We start from the raw sequence: 20,899 nt of genomic DNA on the forward strand, positions 1-20,899 counted from the left end.
TACTTTGGGACTACGAAAGGGTATCTCGGGAGATCCTCTAATGTTTCATCCCTGTGTGTTGTACTGTTATTTTGCTGTGTTCTACTCTTTGTTAAATTTTAGTCTCTTATTATATTGCTATATTCTTTTTCTTTATTTATTGCATACTAGTGGGACCTGGCCTCGTCACTACTCGACCGAGATTAGGTTTGGCACTTACTGGGTACCATTGTGGTGTACTCATGCTACTCTTCTGCACATGTTTTGTATGCAGATCCAGGTACTTCTTATCAGCCACGTCATCAGTGATCAGTGACAGTTTGGAGATTTCAAGGTATATCTGTCGCGTTCGCAGACCTCGGAGTCCCCCTCTATTCCCCCTATGTCATTTACCTTCCGTACTTCTTTTCTTAGACTCTGGTGTATAGAGATACTAGTTTCTTTCTGTAGCTTGTGACATGATGTTCCGGGTTTTGGGAATATTGTGTTTCTAGAGTGTTTTCTATTGTACACGTCAAGCGGCATTGTTATAAGTTAATTAATTATCTGTTGCACTTAGTTGTTAAGTTTTTACTTCCGTTTTGTTATTACCGCAATTTATTAGGCTTACCTAGTCGTCGAGACTAGGTGTCATCACGACGTCTTACGGAGGGAGACGAGTCGTGACAAGTGGTATCAGAGCTCTAGGTTCATAGGTGTCGTGAGTCACAAGCAGGCTTAGTAGAGTCCCGCGGATCGGTACGGAGACGTTTGTACTTATCTTCGAGAGGCTATGGAACTGTTAGGAAATTTCACTTCTTTTGCTCTCCTGTCGTGCGAAATTTCTGTCTTCGAAATTCTAAACTCCTATCTTCTATTCTGTCACAGATGGTGAGGACACGTACAGGCGGATCTGATGACCAGGCACCTGCATCCCCTGCTAGAGCCGCGAGAGGCCGGGGCCGGGGTAGAGGCAAAGGACGTACACGTGGTGCAGCCAGAGCACTCGCACGAGCTGCTATAGAGGAGCCACCAGTAGCTCCAGCCGGAGCGCAGGCACCTGAGACGCCTGTTACTACACCATGCCTTCAGGAGACCCTTGCACAATTTTTGAGCATGTTCAGCACCTTGGCTCAGGCTGGATTGATTCCACTTGCTCTTGCCATATCTTAGGCCGGGGGAGGAGTACAGACTCCCATCGCCCGTACCCCAGAGCAACGGCTTTAGGTCGACCAGGTTCCAGAGATCATACCGATGCAGCTAGTGGCTCCAGTTCGGCCCAAGGGTAGGGCAGCAACTTCTGAGGAGGAGCAGCTCAGGCTCGAGAGGTACAAGAAGTACCATATTCCTACTTTCAGTGGATTGGCGTCAGAGGATACCCAGGGTTTTCTTGAGGAGTGCCACCGTATCCTCTGTACTATGGGTGTAGGAGTCGCGTGGGGTTTCTTTCACTACGTTCCAGCTTAAAAGAGTGGCCTATCAGTGGTGGCGTGCTTATGAGTTGGGTAGTCTGGCTGAGGCAGCTTCACTTACTTGGACTCAGTTCTCGGATATGTTCTTGAGGGAGTGTGCTCCCTAGGGTCTTAGAAATGCATAGCGCGCCGAGTTTGAGTAGTTGCGCCATGGTTCTTTGACTGTGTCAGAGTATGCGGTTCGCTTTAGTGATTTGGCTAGGCATGCTCCAACCTTGGTTGCTACAGTTCGAGAGAGGATCCGTCGGTATATCGAGGGGCTCCATCCCAGCATCACGATTAGCATGGCCCGGGAGTTTGAGATGGATATTTCCTACCAGCAGGTTGTGGATATTGCTAGGAGAGGGCATGCTTGCTCGGGAGAGAGAGGAGAGAGAGGCCAAGAGGTCTCGAGAGTCTGGCACTTATAGTGGTACTCGTGCCTCAACTGCAGTTCGTCATGGTAGGGGCTATGTAAGTCACCCTGTTCATTCAACACTCCTAGCCGCCAGTGGTATTTCGGCTATTACTAGGCTTCGGGAGCCTTATTATGCATTGCCAGTGTCTAGTGTACCTCCTGCACGGGGTGCTTCCAGCGGTTAGTCCAGTAGACCTGGCCCGAGCCAGCCACAATAGCCATGCCCTCCGAGAGCTTGTTTTGAGTGCGGAGACACTCGCCATATGGTGAGGGATTGCCCCAGACTTAGGAGGGGTGCACCTCAACAGACTTCTCAAGCACCGCATGCTCCGCTGGGTCCTCAGGCTATAATTACAACACTAGCTATCACTCCACCTGCTCAGCCAGCTCGAGGTGGAGGTCGGGGAGGTGAAGGTCGCCCTAAAGGGGGAGGCCAAGCCAGGTATTATGCTCTTCCTGCTCGTACTGAGTCAGTTGCTTCCGACTCTATTATTACAGGTATTGTTCTGGTCTGTCATAGAGATGTGTCGGTCTTATTTGATCCAGGCTCCACTTATTCCTATGTGTCTTCTTATTTTTCCCCATATATGGGCGTATCTCATGATTCTTTGAGTTCTCCTAATTATGTGTCTACACGTCTGGGAGATTCTATTATTGTTGACCGTGTTTATCGGTCATGTTTGGTTGTTCTTAGTGGTTTTGAGACAAGAGCTGATTTATTATTGCTCAGCACGGTAGACTTTGATATTATTTTGTGCATGGACTTTACGCTATTCTTGATTGTCACGCTAAGACTGTGATGCTGGGTATGCTTGTTTTTCTGCGGTTAGAGTGGAGAGGTACCTTAGATTATACTTCCAGCAAAGATATTTCATTTCTTAAAGTTCAACGAAAGGTTGAGAAGGGGTATGACGCGTATCTAGCTCATGTGAAAGATGTCAGTATTGATACCCCTACAATTGAGTCAGTTCCAGTAGTGAGAGATTTTCCAAATATTTTTCCAGCTGATCTTCTGGGTTTGCCGCCTAATATGGATATTGATTTTGGTAATTGATTTGTTTTCGGGCACTCAGCCCATCTCTATTGCTCCTTATCATATGGTTCCTCCTGAGTTGAAGGAATTGAAGGATCAGTTACAGGAATTGCTTGATAAGGGCTTCATTCGGCCCAGTGTGTCGCCTTGTGGTGCTCCGGTCTTGTTTATGAAGAAAAAGGATGGTTCTATGCGTATGTGCATTGATTATTGTCAGTTGAACAAAGTTACAATGAATAACAGGTATCCATTGCCATTGATGACCTATTTGATTAGTTACAAGGTGCCAGAGTGTTTCCAAGATTGACTTGCGTATAGGCTATCATCAGTTGAAGATTCGGGAGCCGGATATCCCGAAGACTGCTTTCAGGACTCGGTATGGTCACTACGAGTTCCTTGTAATGTTATTTGGGCTGACCAACGCCCCAGCATTATTCATGCACTTGATGCATAGTGTATTCCGGACCTATCTTGACTTCTTCTTCATCATATTCATTGACAACATTCTGGTGTACTCCCAGACTCGGGAGGATCATGAGCAACACCTGAGGACTGTGCTCTAGACCTTGAGAGAAAAGAAATATGCAAAATTTTCAAAGTGTGAGTTTTGGTTAGACTCAGTGGCATTCTTGGGTCATGTAATATTGAGTGATGGGATCAAGGTGGATCCGAAGAAGGTGGTAGTAGTGTAGAGTTAGCCCAGACCATCCTTAGCTACGGAGATCCGGAGTTTTCTAGGTTTGGCGGGGTATTACCGTCGTTTTGTAGAGGGTTTCTCATCTATTGCAGCACCCATGACCAGGCTGACCCAGAAGGGTGCTCCATTAAGGTGGACAGAGGAGTGTGAGGAGAGTTTTCAAAAGCTCAAGACAGCTTTGACTACAGCCCCAGTATTGGTATTGCCTTCAGGTTCATGATCTTATATTGTATATTGTGATGCGTCGCGGGTTGGTCTCGGTGCGGTGTTAATGCAGGACCGTAGGGTGATTGCCTACGTGTCCAGACAGTTGAAGGTGCATGAAAAGAACTATCATGTCCACGACCTTGAGTTAGTAGTTATTGTTCATGCCTTGAAGATTTGGCGGCACTATTTGTACGGTGTCCCTTCCGAGATCTACACTGATCACCGGAGTTTGCAGCATCTGTTCAAGCAGAAGAATCTTGCGTCAGCAAAGGTGGTTAGAGCTACTTAAGGATTATGATATCACTATTCTGTACCATCCCGGGAAGGCCAATGTGGTGGCCGATGCCTTGAGTCGCCGAGCAGAGAGTTTGGGAAGCTTAGCATATCCACCAACAGTAGAGAGGCCATTGGCATTGGATGTTCAGGCCTTGGCCAACCAGTTTATTATATTGGATATTTCCGAGCCGAGTCGAGTGTTGGCTTATATGGTCTCTCAGTATTCTCTTTATGATCGTCAGGAAGCGTCAGTATGATGACCCCTATCTGTTTGTCCTTAAGGACATGATCTAGCACGGTAATGCTAAGGAGGTCACTATTGGAGATGATGGTGCATTGAGGATGTAGATGTGTGGCCAATGTAGATGGGTTGCGTGAGTTGATTCTCTAGAAGGCTCACAGTTCGCGGTACTCCATTCATCCGGGTGCCGCGAAGATGTATCAAGACTTAAGGCAGTATTGTTGATGGAGGAGAATGAAGAAGGACATAGTGGAATATGTAGCTTGGTGTCTAAATTGCTAGCAGGTGAAGTATGAGCATCAAGGACCAGGTGGGTTGCTTAAGAAGTTAGAGATTCTGGAGTGGAAATGGGAGCAGATCACTATGGATTTTGTTGTTGGGCTTCCACGAACTCAGTGGAAGTGTGACGCAGTTTGGGTGATTGTGGATAGGCTGACCAAGTCAGCTCATTTCATTCCTATGATGACTACTTATTCTTCGGAGCAGCTGGCTCGAGTTTATATTCGAAGATTGTTAGACTTCATGGCGTGCCGGTCTCTATCATCTTTGACCGGGGTACGTAGTTTATATCACGGTTCTAGAGGGTTGTACAGCATGGGTTGGGTACTCAAGTGGAGTTGAGCACAATATTTCACCCTTAGACGGACGGACAGTCCAAGCGCACTATTCAGATACTAGAGGATATGCTCCATGCGTGTGTAATGGAGTTTGGAGGTTCTTGGGATCAATTATTGCCACTTGCGGAGTTTGCGTACAACAACAGTTATCAGTCGAGGATTCAAATCGCACCGTATGAGGCTATGTATGGTAGGAGGTGTCGGTATCCAATGGGTTGGTTTGAGCCGGGCGAGGCAAGGCTATTGGGTACAACTTGGTTTAGGACGCCTTGGAAAAAGTTAAAGTGATTCAGGTCGACTTCGCACAGCCCAATCCAAAAAAAAGAGTTATGCGGATTGGAAGGTTTGTGATGTTGCATTCATGGTTGGAGAGCGGGTCTTGCTCCGGGTTTTGCCCATGAAGGGTGTTATGAGGTTTGGGAAGAAGGGCAAGTTGAGCCCAAGGTTTATTGGCCCATTCGAGGTGTTGTGGCATGTTGGGGAGGTTGCTTACGAGCTTGCCTTTCCTCCCAGCCTGGCAGGGGTCCATCCGGTATTTCATGTTTCTATGCTCCGGAAGTATCACGATGATCCGTCTCATGTATTGGCTTTCAGCTCAGTCTAGCTGGACAAGGATTTATCTTATGCTGAGGAGCTAGTGGCTATTTTGGACAGGAAAGTTCGAAAGTTGAGGTCAAAGAACATTGCTTTAGTGAAGATTCAGTGGAGGGGTCAGCCGGTCGAGGAGGCAACTTGGGAGACCGAGCTTGATATGCGCAGCCGTTATCCTCATCTTTTCACCACTTCAGGTATGTCTCTATACTCATTCGAGGACGAACGATTGTTTTAAGAGGGGGAGGATGTAACGGCCCGGCCGGTCGTTTTGAGTGTATTAGCCCCGATCCCCTAATTACTGCTTTCCCCGTATCTTTTCTGCTTATGTGACTTGCCGGGAGGTTTTGTTTTTTGGTTTCAGAGTGTTATGGTACACTTAGTCCCTAAAACGGAAGCTTAAGTTCTAGGATTTTCACCATAGTCAGAACTGTGTGAAGACGACTCTGGAATGGAGTTTCGCCGGTTTCGTTAGCTTCATTGGGTGATTTTGGACTTAGGAGCGCGTTCGGATTGTATTTTGGAGGTCTGTAGCTGATTTAAGCTTGAAATGGCGTTAAATTTTTGGAGATTTTGACCGGAAGTGGACTTTTTGATATCGGAGTCGGATTCTGATTCCGGAAGTTGGAGTAGGTCCGTAAGGTTGAATATGACTTGTGTGCAAAATTTGAGGTCAAAGGAATGTGGTTTGATAGGTTTCGGCATCGATTGTAGAAGTTTGAAGTTTCAAAGTTCATTAAGTTTGGATTGGAAGGTGACTCGTGTTTTTGTTGTTGTTTGATGTTTTTTGAGGGCTCAACTAAGTTCGTATGGTGTTTTAGTACTTGTAGGTATGTTTGGTTGAGGTCCCCGGGGCCTCGGCTTGATTTCAGGTGGTTAATAGATCATTTTGGACTTGTGAAAGATTGCAGATTTTCTAATGTACCCAGTTCTGGTTTTCTTCTTCGCGTTCGCGTGGGGAGTCCCGCGTTCGCGAAGAGGAACTGGAGGCAAATGGGATTTTATGCTTCGAGTTCACGATGGAGGTCCCGCGTTCGCGAAGCACTGAGGTAGTTGGTCTACGCGTTCGCGATGGAGGTCTCTTATTTGCGTAGAGGAAGTAGCCAACTGAGTCTCTAGGCCTCTTTTCCTACGTGTTTGCGATATTGGTCCTGCGTTCATGTAGAATCAAGCTGGTCAAGCTTCGTGTTCATGACCAGGTCATCGCGTTCGCGATGATTATTTTTAGGCTGAAGCGAGTTTGTGTTTCGCGAACGCGAGGGTTCTTCCGCTGTTACACCCCATAGTTTCGAATGTGAGAATACGTCATAAGTCAATTGATGTAAGCTCTGAAATGAGATCATCTTTGAAAGTACATAAAGTAAGTTAATCATGTTAACTTGGAGGTTACAAATATTTAAGATCACGGATTGCAAGTACCAAGAGGGTTGGAAGGCTTAGAAGCTAAACCAATTGAAGAAAGTAAGTTTCGTCGAAAGTCGACAAGTTGGGAATGTTATAATACGTACTTTTGGGGTGAGACTAGGGTGCTCAGAATAATAAGGAGGTTATGTTATGAGTTATTTTTGTCTTATGATAGTCGTGTGTTATGTTTTGAAGTCAAACGAGTTCTGGAACAAAAGTTGGCAAAGATCATCACAAGTTACATTCATAAATATGTTGAAAATTAGGTCAGTTGTAGCTGAGCTTTTCTCCCAATAAACTTGGAGTTATGGGATTATATACCTACCAAATTAAAGATCTATGAGTCTATTTTCTAACTCATTAAACTGTTCGTCGATACGACATTACAGTAAAGAGATATTTGCAGTTTCGCGAGACTGCGCAGGGTGACAAATAGGTGTGTCACTGAAGCTTTTTGAGCAATACATTTCGTGTTTTATATGAGGTCTTTTTGGGACATATTATATACCAAATTGAAAGTCTTGGAATTTAGTTTCCAGCTCTCTTAACCGTTCATTTATACGACATCCGAATAAAAAGATATAAGCATCTGAAGATGGGCCAATGAGAGGGTGCCAAGCTAGCACTTCTTTGACTTTTCCAAAGTTGATATATAATCCCTAGGTCGTTTTTTCTCTTCATTTATCCATGGAACACAACCAGAGAACACCCCTAAATGTAACTTAAGCTCTCTTCAAGGGTTTCAAAGAGTATTAGCATCCCGTGTACGAAATCAAGAAGCGATAACACTAGAATGATCCCTACGACGTAAGTATCGCTATATCGCCTCTCTTTTTCTTTGTAGTTTGAGTTTTGGAAGGTACTTCATAGTTAAGAAAACGTCTAATTTCTTTATTTACGCTCTAAATATCAAGAAAGGTTGATAAATTCATTTTCTAATAGTTAGAACTCACGGGACGGTGATCGGATGCCGTGAGTTCGAGTTATTCGACTTGTAGTGGACTGTTTGTGGGCTGTTTCGTGTTGCTTTTGGGTTGTCTATTTTTCTGATGTTTTATGGAGTTTGGAGGATAAAAGGCGTGGATAAACACCACATAATGACGGAATGGTGGGCTGGTCATTCGTCGTTACATTTTTTTAGGTTGTTTGACACTACTTTTGTTGTCGTTTTATGTATGAAGTGATTAGGGTGTATGAGCTGTTTTATGATATATTGTGATGGAGATAAGGTTGGAAAATGATGCATACATGTGGTTATTGTTATGTTCTTGGTGTTGTTGGTATATGGTATTGGAGGAGGGCCTTGTTACAGGGGATATGCTGCCCAAGTTTACGTAAACGAGCTACTAGTTTAAGTTGCGAACTTAGCATTTACTCAGCACTGATTTTGGATCTCCTTATGGTATGGTAGATCGAGTTGAGTTGTTTGAAGAATTTCTTGGAAGGTATTAAGGACTCAACAGAGTTAAGGTATGTTAAGGCTAAGCCTTTCTTTCATTTTGGCATGATCCAGTAACTACCTCTGTTTGATAACGAGACATAAGAAGAAGTTCATATTCCTGAATTTATTTACATTTTCCTAGTCTCATAAGTTACAGCATTATCCCTTATGAGGACGTCATATTCAGTTTAGTTTTGTCTCCTTTCAGCCAAGAGAGCAGAGAGTCTATATATATACAATATTACAGTATTTTCACCACCATCGAGCTATAATCGATGGGCAAGCCCCTATTGGGCAATCTCTGATCAAATGGTGAGTTATATAACGAGCCTACTGTGGCCGAGCGCCTATGAGCGAGCCTAGAAAGGCCGAGATACAGAGCCTAGTATGGCCGAGCCCTATGAGCGAGCCTACTACGACAGAGCAGTTACACATACCGAGCCTTATAAGGCCGTACAACTATTTTACTTACTATATTGAGAGAGTTGAGTCAATATCAGCAGGTAAGCATATCTTTAGATTATCTTTGACACTCAGTTACTTTCAGTTATTATATTATCAGTTCAATTTCAGCTTTTAGTTATTCTGTTGCCTTACATACTCGGTATTATTTCGTACTGACGTCCCTTTTGCCGGGGATGCTATATTTCATGCCTGTAGGTCCTCATTGAGAGTTGGACAAACCGTCGCAGTAGACAGAGTCAAACATCAGCTTGGTTGGTAAGCTCCACTTCCTCGGAGTTACCAGGTCTAGTCCTTGGAGTCCATTTTATATATACAGATTTGATGGGTAGGTCGAGGCCCTGTCCCGACCATGATACTTTTAGTTATCTCTAGTGGCTTGTAGACGAGTCGTGCAAATATTTTATATCAGTAGATGTTCATGGAGGCTTCATTGTCCTTTACAATTTTATACATATACATATACATATACATATACATACATATATATATATATATATATATATATATATATATATATCAGCTAACTAACTAACCACCTAAACTAACTAACTAACTACATAACTCATTCTAGAAGATTCTACACAACTATATACATCTTCACTATCATATTGAATTCTCATTACTCCCCCTCAATGTAGGTGGTGCAAATATGTTCAGCACACCTGACTTGCTTACAAGATATTCATGTTGTGGTCTTCCTAATCCTTTTGTTAGAATGTTAGCTTCCTGATCACTAGTTCCCACATGTTCTGTCTTTATCAAGCCCTCCTGAATCTTTTGTCTGATAAAGGGACAATCTATTTCTATATGTTTCGTTCTTTCGTGAAATACTGGATTGGCTGCAATTTGCAATGCAACCCTGCTATCACCGTACACTTCAATTGGTAACTCTACGTTTGTCCCCAACTCCTTCAGCAGTGTTGTCAACCACACTACTTCTGACACTGCGCTTGCCATGCTTCTATATTCAGCTTTAGCTGAACTTCTTGACACCGTGTTCTGCTTCTTCGACTTTCATGAGATCAAAGAATTTCCATAATTCATTAGAAAACCTGATACTGATTTCCTTATGTTGGGACATGATGCCCAGTCAGCATCACAGTACACACTCAAACAGTTGTTGCTGCTGCTACTTAACAGAAATTCCCATTCATGGTTCTCTCTTATTAATGTATCTTACCACTCTCAATGCTGCATCCCGATTAGACTTCTTAGGGCTCTATAAACATTGACTAAGTGTTTGCACTGAGAATGCTATGTCTGGCCTAGTTAATGTCAGATACAATAACATTCCAATGAGCCTTTGATATTGCCCAATGTTAGTTAGTAAAGTATCATTCTCAACTCTTGTCAGTTTATCAAGCTCTGGCACAGTTAACTTTGCATTTGGCTCTAAAGAAGTCCATGATGACTTAGCACCTATGAGCCCTAACTCAGAGATTATCTCCAAAGCATATTTCCTCTGGTTGATTAGTATACCCTCTCTGATCTGCTGAATTCCATTCCAAGGAAAAACTTCAATTATCCCAAGTATTTGATCTTGAATGCTTGATGCAAAGAGTTTTTGGTGGCTTCAATCAGTTGTAAATTGCTTCCTGTTACTAGCATGTCATCCATATAGACTAGAATTACTACAATGTATGACCCTTGTTGTTTGATAAACAAAGAATGATCCAGACTGCTTTGATGAAAGCCAGAATGCAGAAGTGCCTCTGTTAGCTTGAGATTTCATTGTCTATAGCTTGTTTAAGTCCATAAAGGGATTTTACAAGTCTACAAACCATACCTTGATCCCCCTAACTTGTAAAACCCTGTGGGAGCTCCATATAGACTTCATCATTGAGGCCTCCCTATACAAAAGCATTATAGACATCTAGTTGATGAATGAACCAATTGTTTACAGCAGCAAGAGATAGAACAGTCCTGACAGTAGCTATTTTAACTACTGGGGAGAAGGTCTCATTATAGTCTAACCCTTCCCTTTGGTTATATTCTTTAGCTACCCTTTGAACCTCTCTATCTGACTATCTGCTTTAAGTTTCATTTTGTAGACCCATTTGCATTCTATAGGTCTCTTTCCTGGTGGTAGCTTAACTAGTTCCCAAGTGTTGTTCTCCTGAAGAGCTCGAATTTCAGTATGCATAGCTTCAACACATCTCTTATCTTGAGATGCCTGCTGGAAATTTTGAGGTTCTATGATTGCTGAAAAGGCTCTAAGGTAGATGTGATGAGATGAGGATAACCTATTATAGCTGACAGCATTCTCAATAGGATATACAACTGAATTAGTAGATGGCTTCTGAGTAATATAGTCTGTCATCCACACAGGTTCTTTGGATCCTCTTTGAGATCTTCTTAGAGGAATTGCAGTGTCAATGTTGTTTATGGGTGGTAAAGCCTGCTCAATATTGTCAGTTGGCATTACTGACTCATCTACTGTTGGAATGTTCTGTATATTCTTATTAAGGTCAGCTGATTCTGTAGATGCATGTATGTGTTGCAGGTTTATTCTCAAGAGTACCCCCTAAGGTTGAATTCTCCTATGAAAATTCATTGACAGGAGCTACTTCTGACATGGATCAACTGTAGAGATACTTCCCGGAGGAGATTCCAATATAGGTGAACATGCTGGTATTGAGCTCCCTGCTGGTAATTAATCATTATCATTTACAAGGAAGGGATCCATCGTTTGATTCATCTTTGTACCCTGTAGTTGAAATGGGAAAATATCTTCCCTAAATGTGACATCTCTGTTCACAAAGAACAGATGTTTCTCCAGACATATAGAATGTAACCTTTGGTTACACTAGAATACCCCATGAACACTGCTCTAGTTACTCTGCTTGCAAACTTGTCTCCCTTGGTAAGACAGCAGCAAATCATAGACATCCCAAAGTCTTCAAGTGGCTTATAGAAGTTTTTTTATGAAAGAACACCTCATAAGGGGATTTGCCTTCAAGAGCTACTGATGGTAATCTATTGATCACATAAGTTGCAGCTAGTATGCAGTGTCCCCAAAACCTGATAGGAATGTGACCTTGAAATCTGATTGATTTGGCAACTTCAAGGAGGTGCCTGTGCTTTCTCTCCACTACGCATTTTTGAGTTCAGAAACTCCCCTCCATTATCAGACCTTTCTGTCTGAACCATTGCACTAAACTGAGTTGCAACCATTTTAAGGAAACTTTTAAGGGCTATGATGGCATCAGATTTAAATTTCATCAGAAAAATCCATATCACACAAGAATAGTCATTTACAATTATTAAGAAGTACTTATTTCCATCAAAAGTTGGTGTATTATATGGTCCTGATGTTGGACGTATTTATGTATTTTTGAATATTACTTGATTTACATTTTTATTGATTTTGGGTTATATTTTATATAAATTATGTCCAATATTACTCAATTATGGAGGTTCTACTATTTATTTAATAATTGTTGAATTAAGACAAATATGGATTGAATTGGAAAAAAATATGCTAAAAGAGGAAGAAGAGGGAGGCATCACACGGAGAATCATTCAATTAGAAGGAAAGAAAAATGATTAGCATGGAGACATCGGAAAGCAACACGTGAAGGAGCACTTGGAAGGAATAGACATCAAATTGGAGTTTGTGCGTTTTGGGCAGTGACGCATGCTTTATCGCACTGAAAGCAAATTGAAGGCAAAATGTTTCTGCTTTCTGCGCCAAGGCCAGCGCTAGCCGCTGGTCTGGACGCTGGGTACGAGGTACTCTCCTATTTCGCTCGAGACAAGGTTATTTCGGTTCTACACAGTCCCAACTCGTATAAAAGAGGTCCTAAACCTATTTTGGAAGAAGAGAATATTTTTTAGAGTAACTTTCGACCAAGGGAGAGCAAGGAGCCGCCGTGGAGGCCGGAATTCATCAGATTTCATCTTTCTTCCATCAAACTTGGTAATTTTTATGTTTCTTTGGATGATTGGCTGTTTTGCTACCATGTCTATGTGGAGCTAAACTTCACGTTCTAGGGTTGTGGTTCTTTCATGACTATTATTATTCTGATATTGATTTTTCTTTCTTGATTGGTCGTATTGGTTTATTTATTCAATCTTGCGCTTAATTATTTAATTGCTTGATCACCAATTGAATACTATCTACGAATCTAGAATTGAACTCGAAAGTGGGAATTCTAGATTGCATGTAGGATTGAGTAGAGCAAGTTCTTGAATCCGGGCATCGGAGAATAGATTCGCGATTAGGATAGACATATACCTAATTGCCTTCCTTGGTTGATGTACAGGAATTATAAATGCGTTCTTATTGATTCTAACTCCATAGACATATAGGCGTTAGGTTAGCTTGAATAGGCAAGTTAGAACTCGAAAGATTCTTATGAGCAATATTAACCCTGTCAACCAATAAACTAGATAAATTAGTTAGTCAATTCAATTGAAGAATACAATAGAAATGTTAGATAGCCCATGAACCTAGATCGTTTTCATTACATTGATATCATAAAAATCTGTTTTTCCCTTGTTCAGAGTTCACCATTTATTTTTCTTTATTTTAATTAGTTTAGAATCAAGTATTTCTAGATTTAATTCTTGTTTAGATAATTAGGATAGTCTAACTTAGTTAATAGTTAATCAGAAGTCCTCGTGTGTTCGACATCCGACTTTTAGTCACTTTATTACTTGACGACCGCGTATACTTGCGTGTGCGTTAGGCCGCAAAAGGTCCCCAGACTTCCAAATGCAACAATTGAAACACCTTGTTTGATCTATTTGTACTTGGAGGAAAAGGTAACCTGTGGTGTTTGGCAAATGAACATACATCACAACTATCTATTATAGATTGGAATATTTCTAAGTCGTAACCTAGAAGTTTTTTCATAGCTCCTCCTGAAGCATGTGCCAACCTCTTGGGCCACACCATCACTTCTTCTTTATTTTCCTGTGCTGTTAGTCCTCTTGTTACTTCCCTTGATTCTGCTCCAGCTGCTTTATTTGTTTGTGATACCAGTAGATAAAGTCCATCTTTCTCTCTACCAATCCCCTTCACCTCCCCATTGAAGAGGTCCTGGAACAGACAAAAGTCAAGGTAGAATGCAACTAGACATTTAAGATCCCTTGTCACCTTAGACACCGACATAAGGTTGTATTAGAAATCAGGTAAAAATAGCACTTCTTTGATTTTCCCTGTTCCTGTGACTTTGCAATTCCCAATATGTGTCATATTTAGTACTTCCCCATTTGGTAAATTAACCTTCTTAGTGTCTTTAGTGTTAACTGCTTTAACATTATTCAACACTCTTAGATCAGCAACCATGTGATTGGTTGCTCCCGTGTCTATTATCCAGTGTGCCTTTGCTATATCAACAAGAAATGAGTAAGCATTACCTGCCATGATGGCTGTATTTTCCTGTTGTGGTTCTCGATTAATATTCAGACTCAACATCTTCATGATCTGATCATACTGCTCTGTAGCCAATTGTGGTGCTCTGGCCATTTCTCCTTTGTTAAATCCCTCAGGTTGACCAATGCCTCCTGTATTTCCAGCAATTACATTTGGGTGATTGTTTTCAGCACACGCATTATATGCATTGTTCATCATCATCATCATCTTCTTCCCTTTGAAACCTGCAGGATATCCAATAATTTTGTAGCATCCTTCCTTCGTGTGACCTTTCATCTTATCATAGTCACACTGCACATTCCAGTTCCTTTTTGGTCTCGGATAGTTCTGGTGTATATCACCTTTACTAGCCAAAAGAGCCGCAGAATCATTTGCATCCCTTGCTGTCATGATGTTGGCCACTGATCTTTGGCATTCTCTCTCAACCAGCATTGAATATGCCTTATTAATGCTTGGTGTAGGGCTAGTCATCAGAATTTGGATTTTAGCTTGTTCGTAGGTTTTATTCAATCCCATCAAAAACTATAAGACTTTCTGTTTTTGCATGAATTCAATGAAATTTTTAGACTTGGCGCAATCACATAGAGGTGGCACCATGTTATCAAACTCATCCCAGAGATTACGAAGTTTGGAGAAATATACTGATACACTATCAATTCCTTGAGTAATTGTAGCTATTGCCTTATGCAGCTGATACACTCGTGAAGTGTTTGCCTTATTAAATCGTTCCCTCAAATCTTCCCAAACAGCTCTAGCATTCTTCGCATACACAATCCCTGTTATCAATTCCTTCGATACTGAGCTCATGATCCATCCTAAAACGATGGCATTACTTCGGTCCCACTGGTGACCTAGTTCTACATCAAAATCCCTCTTTTTTAGAGTCAAATCGACTAACCCTAGCTTGTTCTTCCCAAGCAGCTGGATTTTCGTCACTCGACTCCAGGTGATGTAATTGTCAGAACCACTCAATTGGATCGATATTATCGGAGCTCCCGTCGTGTTTGAAGGATGAAGGAACAGTGGATGATTATGGTCCATATCTGTCTTTGCTGCCATTGTTGAATCTCAATTTTATAGCTCACCTCTTAACTGAATCATTGAACTAACAGAGTCTCCCAGAAACAATGTCGTGCACTCGCAATCGCGATTAATTTCTCTGATACCATGTTGATTTTGGGGGTAATTGATGAACCCTAATCAGCAGAGGAGACTGTGGTATTGAATGTCTTTGAGAGGGAAATATTGAAAGAGAGAAATGAAATAAAATTTTTACTTGTATGTCTGTACAATGTATTCAAATACATATATAGATGATGTATCAACTAATTAACTAACCACCTAAACTACCTGACTAACTACATAATTGATTCTACACAACTATATACATCTTTACTATCATATTGTATTCTCATTAAATAATTCCTTTATTCTGATTTAGTCCATCATAAATTAAAAATGAACCATCAAGATATAATATACACATCAAAATCCATTTTTTGTGAGATAACTCAAACTCATTTATTTTTGTGCGTTATTAATTAGAAACTTCCTCCGGTCCACAATTAGTGATCAATTTGCCTTTTTATTTTGATCCAAAATAAGTGTCCATTTATATAATCAAGAAAAAATTTAAGTTTTTTTTTCCCCAAAATTACCCTTATGTACGTATACCTAAAGGTCTTTTACTCCTCACATTAAATTATGCTGCAATATTTAATTAAGGGTAGTTTAATCACACTAACTAATTTTGTCTAGAATTTAGTATTTTTTTTAATGGGTGTGTCCAAGGTAAATTGATCACTTATTAGAGGAAGTAGCTTTTTGAATTGGATCATTAAAGTTTTTATGATGACAAATGTACGCCATGCAATTGTTATATATACACATATATGTGTCGCCCAAGAAACCTACCATTTTCTTCTCCTTTTTATCATCCATCAAAATTCATCCTCCCTATTTCCTCTAGTTCCTTTCTTCTACTTCTTCCTCTCCCCAAAATCACTAATTTTACTATAAAATTAGTTCGGTGATTAAAAAAATAGTCTCTATTGAGGTGTTTGGGGTGATCAAGAATATTGAAGAAAATGGGGAATGATTTGTTGGCATTTGTAGTAATGGTGATTGTGCAATTAGCGTTTGCTGGAATGATTATAATAACAAAGCTAGTTATGGACGGTGGCATGAATCCTTTCGTTCAGTCAGCATACAGACCTATTTTTGCCACCATCTCCATTGCTCCCTTTGCTTTCTTCTTGGAGAGGTATCCCTTCTTGTTACCTACAACTTTAAACTTCTTTTTTTTTTTATTTTTAAATTTTTATTACATATGTGGAAAAGAAAGAGGAAGCTGGAGAAAGATGACAATGAGAAACTCTTACTAATACTAGTAATTAAACTATGAGTTGCCGTGAATATTATCAATTAGTAAAATGACTTTTTCATCCTATTTCTGACCAAGACATAAATAATCAATGAAAAATTCCCTTTTTTAATCCTACTCACGCGAACCATTCCTTGGATTAATTTTGGCTCAATTGTAGTTTAAAAAATATCTGACATGCATAAAGCATGAACATTTGTCGAAATGCACAATTGAAGTACGTACTATAACAAAAAAGACTTATTTAGTCAATCATTTATTCAGTTCCGAGAATTGTTTCTTGGATGACGATTAAATTAAATTAGTGCTCTAAAAAGACAGCAGCTTTTGCTTTTTCTCTTTTTTTTTTCTTTTCTGTTTTCTTGTTGATCAGCAATTCATTTTCTAGTGGCATTCTTTCTGTTATTTCTGTCCCTTTCTTTGTCCCCATACGTTCAGCGGCTGCATATTTATTTAGTGGATGCTCATGTTACATTCATTTATCATATTTTTACGATGTGTCTTTTTTTAGGTTCTATGTTGATTTATTTGACACCATTTTTTGGTCTTTTAAAAAAGATTGACATATTTTATATTGAAAAACTAATTACCTTTTGCATTATCATTTCCTACTAAATGATTATTATAGGTCCGTTGGATTCAAAGCAAATTGTTTGGTGCAGGGTATTTTTAGTTGTATTTAATTTATTCATAGGATTTTTTTAATTTTATAAACTTCGAATTGAATTAAACTTTGCCAAACAATATGGGAAGAATGAAGCTCTTTTCATGAAAGTTGAACAAACACATCTATCTGATAGACTTTCATTAATGCCATTACACTAAATTCTTCTATTGATTTCGACCTTTGAGCATGCGTATTTCTCTTCTTGTTAATTTTGTTTCGTAATTAGTTGCAGTACTAAACTTGATGAGCTCACGTGACTAACGTTATGGGCAAAGGAAATACACATATTAAAGCTAAGTGGACGTTAAGATACGAGATCATTTCTCGATGAAATGAACGTTCATTTTTCATTTCTTGGCAAATTATATTGATGTCTATACCTTATTTGTCCCTCCAATTGGAGATAACATAATATTCTATTATTGTCTCTTGTTTCATTTTTTTTGTTTACCTTTTTTTTTGTTGTAATTATTTTATCTCTTCATCTTGACAGGAAATCAAGACCCAAATTGACTCGCTCTATTCTTTTCCAAATATTTTTGTGTTCTATTTTCGGGTAAGCATTTTTTTTTTAAGTTGAAAAACATATATAACTGCATTCAACCAAAGTTTTCTTTTAGATAAAGAACTGTATAATTCTGTTGTTTTGCTCCTTTGTTTTTGCTCTGTTTGTTTTCATTATTAGAAGAATACGTCATTACATGATTGAGTTACACAAGGGGAAACTGAGAAACGCATTATTTTCTCCATAATTCAGTACTAGTATGATTTATAATTTACGCAAAGGCAACTTTTATATTAAACTCAAACAAGCGAAATTAAATTTATATATATTCTGATAATGTGAAGCGGTCTGTTCGATTTTCAAATTTGCTAAGGGTCTACATAAATGTAAATATGCAATATCTCATGTGGCAAATTGTGTGTCATCATTCATCTAGGGCTAAGATCAGCCAACTCTGGATATTTACTAGTCCATATAGTGTTAGGTTTGGCTATAAATCTCATGATTCTCGTCCTTTAATTAACAAAAGGCCCGTTCACCTATTATTGTTATAATAAAATATAATATAGACTGTAGTACTTAATTTAGTTAGGATTGCGACGGACTTAAATAAAGTGATATGAACAATGAAAATCATATAACTGACTTCAACTTATAAAAAAATATTGAGCCGTAATGGTTGTAATTATACTGTCCTATTCTTGCTTGCTTTTAAATTTTTTTTTTTTTACCGTGCCATAATATGCAGGATCACAGTGAACCAATATGTATATTTCATAGGGTTAAAGAATTCAACTCCAACAGTTGTTTCCGCAATTGATAATCTAATCCCAGCTTTCACGTTTCTCATAGCCGTACCCATGGGGTAATTTCTATACAACTTTAAGTACAATTCAAAAGTAAATATATATCAAATTGGAACAAGATAAATTAATACCTGTAAATTAAACCTTTGTGTCAGGGCTGAAAAATTGGGGTTGAGAAATATAGCAGGACAAGCCAAGTTATTGGGGACGATAATATGTGTGGGAGGTGCTATGGTATTGTCATTATATCATGGCAAAGTGGTGATTGGTCAATTAGGGTTTCACTGGAAATATGCAGAAAGTACGGGCAAAGATGTTAATTCTTCTGGCCATGGCAACTTTTTTACTGGACCTTTTCTAGTCATAATGAGCAGTCTCACTTATGCTATTTGGTTAATCATTCAGGTAATACTCATCTTCTAAAAATTGTAAATTTTTACCCCTAGCTATTGAAGTTCTAAAAAGGCGGCCCGGTGCACTAAACTCCTGTTATGTGCGGAGTTTAGTGAAGGGCCGGACCATAAGGGTTTATTGTACGTAGCCTTACCCTGTATTTCTGCAAAAGGTTGTTTCCACGGCTTGAACTCGTGACCTCCTGGTCACATGACATGGCATGACAATAACTTTTACCCGTTACGCCAGACTCCCTTTTAACTGGTGAAGTTTTATATATCTTATTTTCTTATTGTTGCAAAAGAAAAAGTGCAAGTTCTTACTTTTCCCTATTTGTTTCTTTTTGTGGCTTAATTAGGGAAAGGTAAACGAGAAGTATGCAGCTCCATATACATGCATAACGTTGATGTGCTTAATGGCAAGTGTGGAGAGCGTGATTATTGGCTTTTGCGTCGTCCCAAAACTTTCTGAATGGGCTTTAAACCCCATTAGAGCTATCTCAGTTGTTTATAACGTATGAATTCTTATCCACTTTATAAATAATTCTTAACTTTATAAACAAAGGCGAATCCAGGATTTTAATTTTATGGGTTCAGCATTTACGGTTCTTAGTATTGAACCTATTATATTTTTAAAGTTATGGGTTCAGACCCACTATATGTTGCAATTTTGGTGAATTTATACACTAAATTTATACTCCGTGTCGAAAATAGTGGGTTCAGATGAACTCGGTACTATAACACTACATACGCCTCTGTTTATAAATACTATCAGTGCAAATTTTAACCTTTATATACTAAGCCAATGCCTTATTTTCGAAGTCTCTTTAAAAAAAAATTCATCATTGTTGAATTAAAGAAAGACTAGAAAGTATCCTATTTAATGTGTTTATGGTAATGAGTTTCATGGATTTTGACTACAGGGAGTTGTGTGTACGTCATTTGCATATTTTCTGAGCTCGTGGTGCATCGAAAGAAAAGGTCCTTTATATGTCTCGATGTTCAACCCATTGCTGTTGGTTATTTCTGCATTTCTCAGTTGGACTTTGCTTCGTGAGAAATTGTACCTTGGAGTGTAAGCAAACCCAAATCCTTTTCTTTCATATCCCAAGCTATTTATTTCTTAAAATATTTCTCATTTCTTTGTTCATTTGATAAGCTCATTTATGTATTTCTATTTATCAGAGTTGTAGGGTCTATCATAATTGTGGTTGGGCTTTACGGCTTTCTCTGGGGACAAAAAATGGAGACAAGTACAGACGACGATATTGAGGTGATGATAAATAAAGAGAAGAATCAGTCCACTAAATTTGATTTGGAATTGCAATTACCTCAAAATCCCAGCTTCAACGGTCATCCTTCAGCTGCCAAAACTGAACTATGACGGGGCAAATATGTATTTATTACTACAACTATTGGACTTATAATATGAAATTAATCTCTTGCAATTTGTGCATAAGATTATTTATATCTTACAATATATGAAAACCATTTACCTTTCACATGTGGAGTATTTGAGACAATTACACCTAAGTAAGATATTTTTAAAATTGAACTCGAGATCTATAATTAAATGAAGAACACACCTATTACTTGTCTATTTTATTTTGACACCAAAACGTTGGTATTCTCTGTTAAATGAAACTTTATATCTATCTCCAATAATTCTAAATATTCTTCATTATCCAATTAATTTATAAGATATACTTACTTTATATTCCTTCATCGTTCATTCCCAATAAATTTGCTATATTTTTATTTTTTAATTTACTTATGAGTTTGCTAAGTTTATTATTCAGCATATGAAGACAATGACACAATTTTAATAAGGTTAAATTATATTATATATATATATATATATATATATATATATATATATATATATATATATATATATATAATCATGAATACAATGTCGGTTTACAAAAGTAACCTTATAATATTAAGTGTATTGGTGGTGAAAAAAG

The 20,899-nt window shown here is 39.1% G+C and overlaps 1 protein-coding gene and 1 pseudogene across 1 annotated transcript; one reads left to right on the forward strand and one right to left on the reverse strand.

Annotated features, from left to right (window-relative positions):
• Positions 9,403-14,650, reverse strand: LOC109233703 (annotated as a pseudogene).
• Positions 16,096-20,434, forward strand: LOC109233274 (WAT1-related protein At1g09380-like). Its single transcript, XM_019399089.1, has 7 exons — positions 16,096-16,442; positions 17,723-17,785; positions 18,483-18,599; positions 18,696-18,945; positions 19,292-19,447; positions 19,856-20,007; positions 20,118-20,434. The coding sequence occupies exons 1-7, from the start codon at positions 16,267-16,269 to the stop codon at positions 20,314-20,316; spliced, it is 1,113 nt and encodes a 370-aa protein (XP_019254634.1). The 5' UTR covers positions 16,096-16,266; the 3' UTR covers positions 20,317-20,434.

This window comes from Nicotiana attenuata, chromosome 10 (assembly GCF_001879085.1).
Source record: "Nicotiana attenuata strain UT chromosome 10, NIATTr2, whole genome shotgun sequence".
Lineage (NCBI taxonomy): Eukaryota > Viridiplantae > Streptophyta > Magnoliopsida > Solanales > Solanaceae > Nicotiana > Nicotiana attenuata.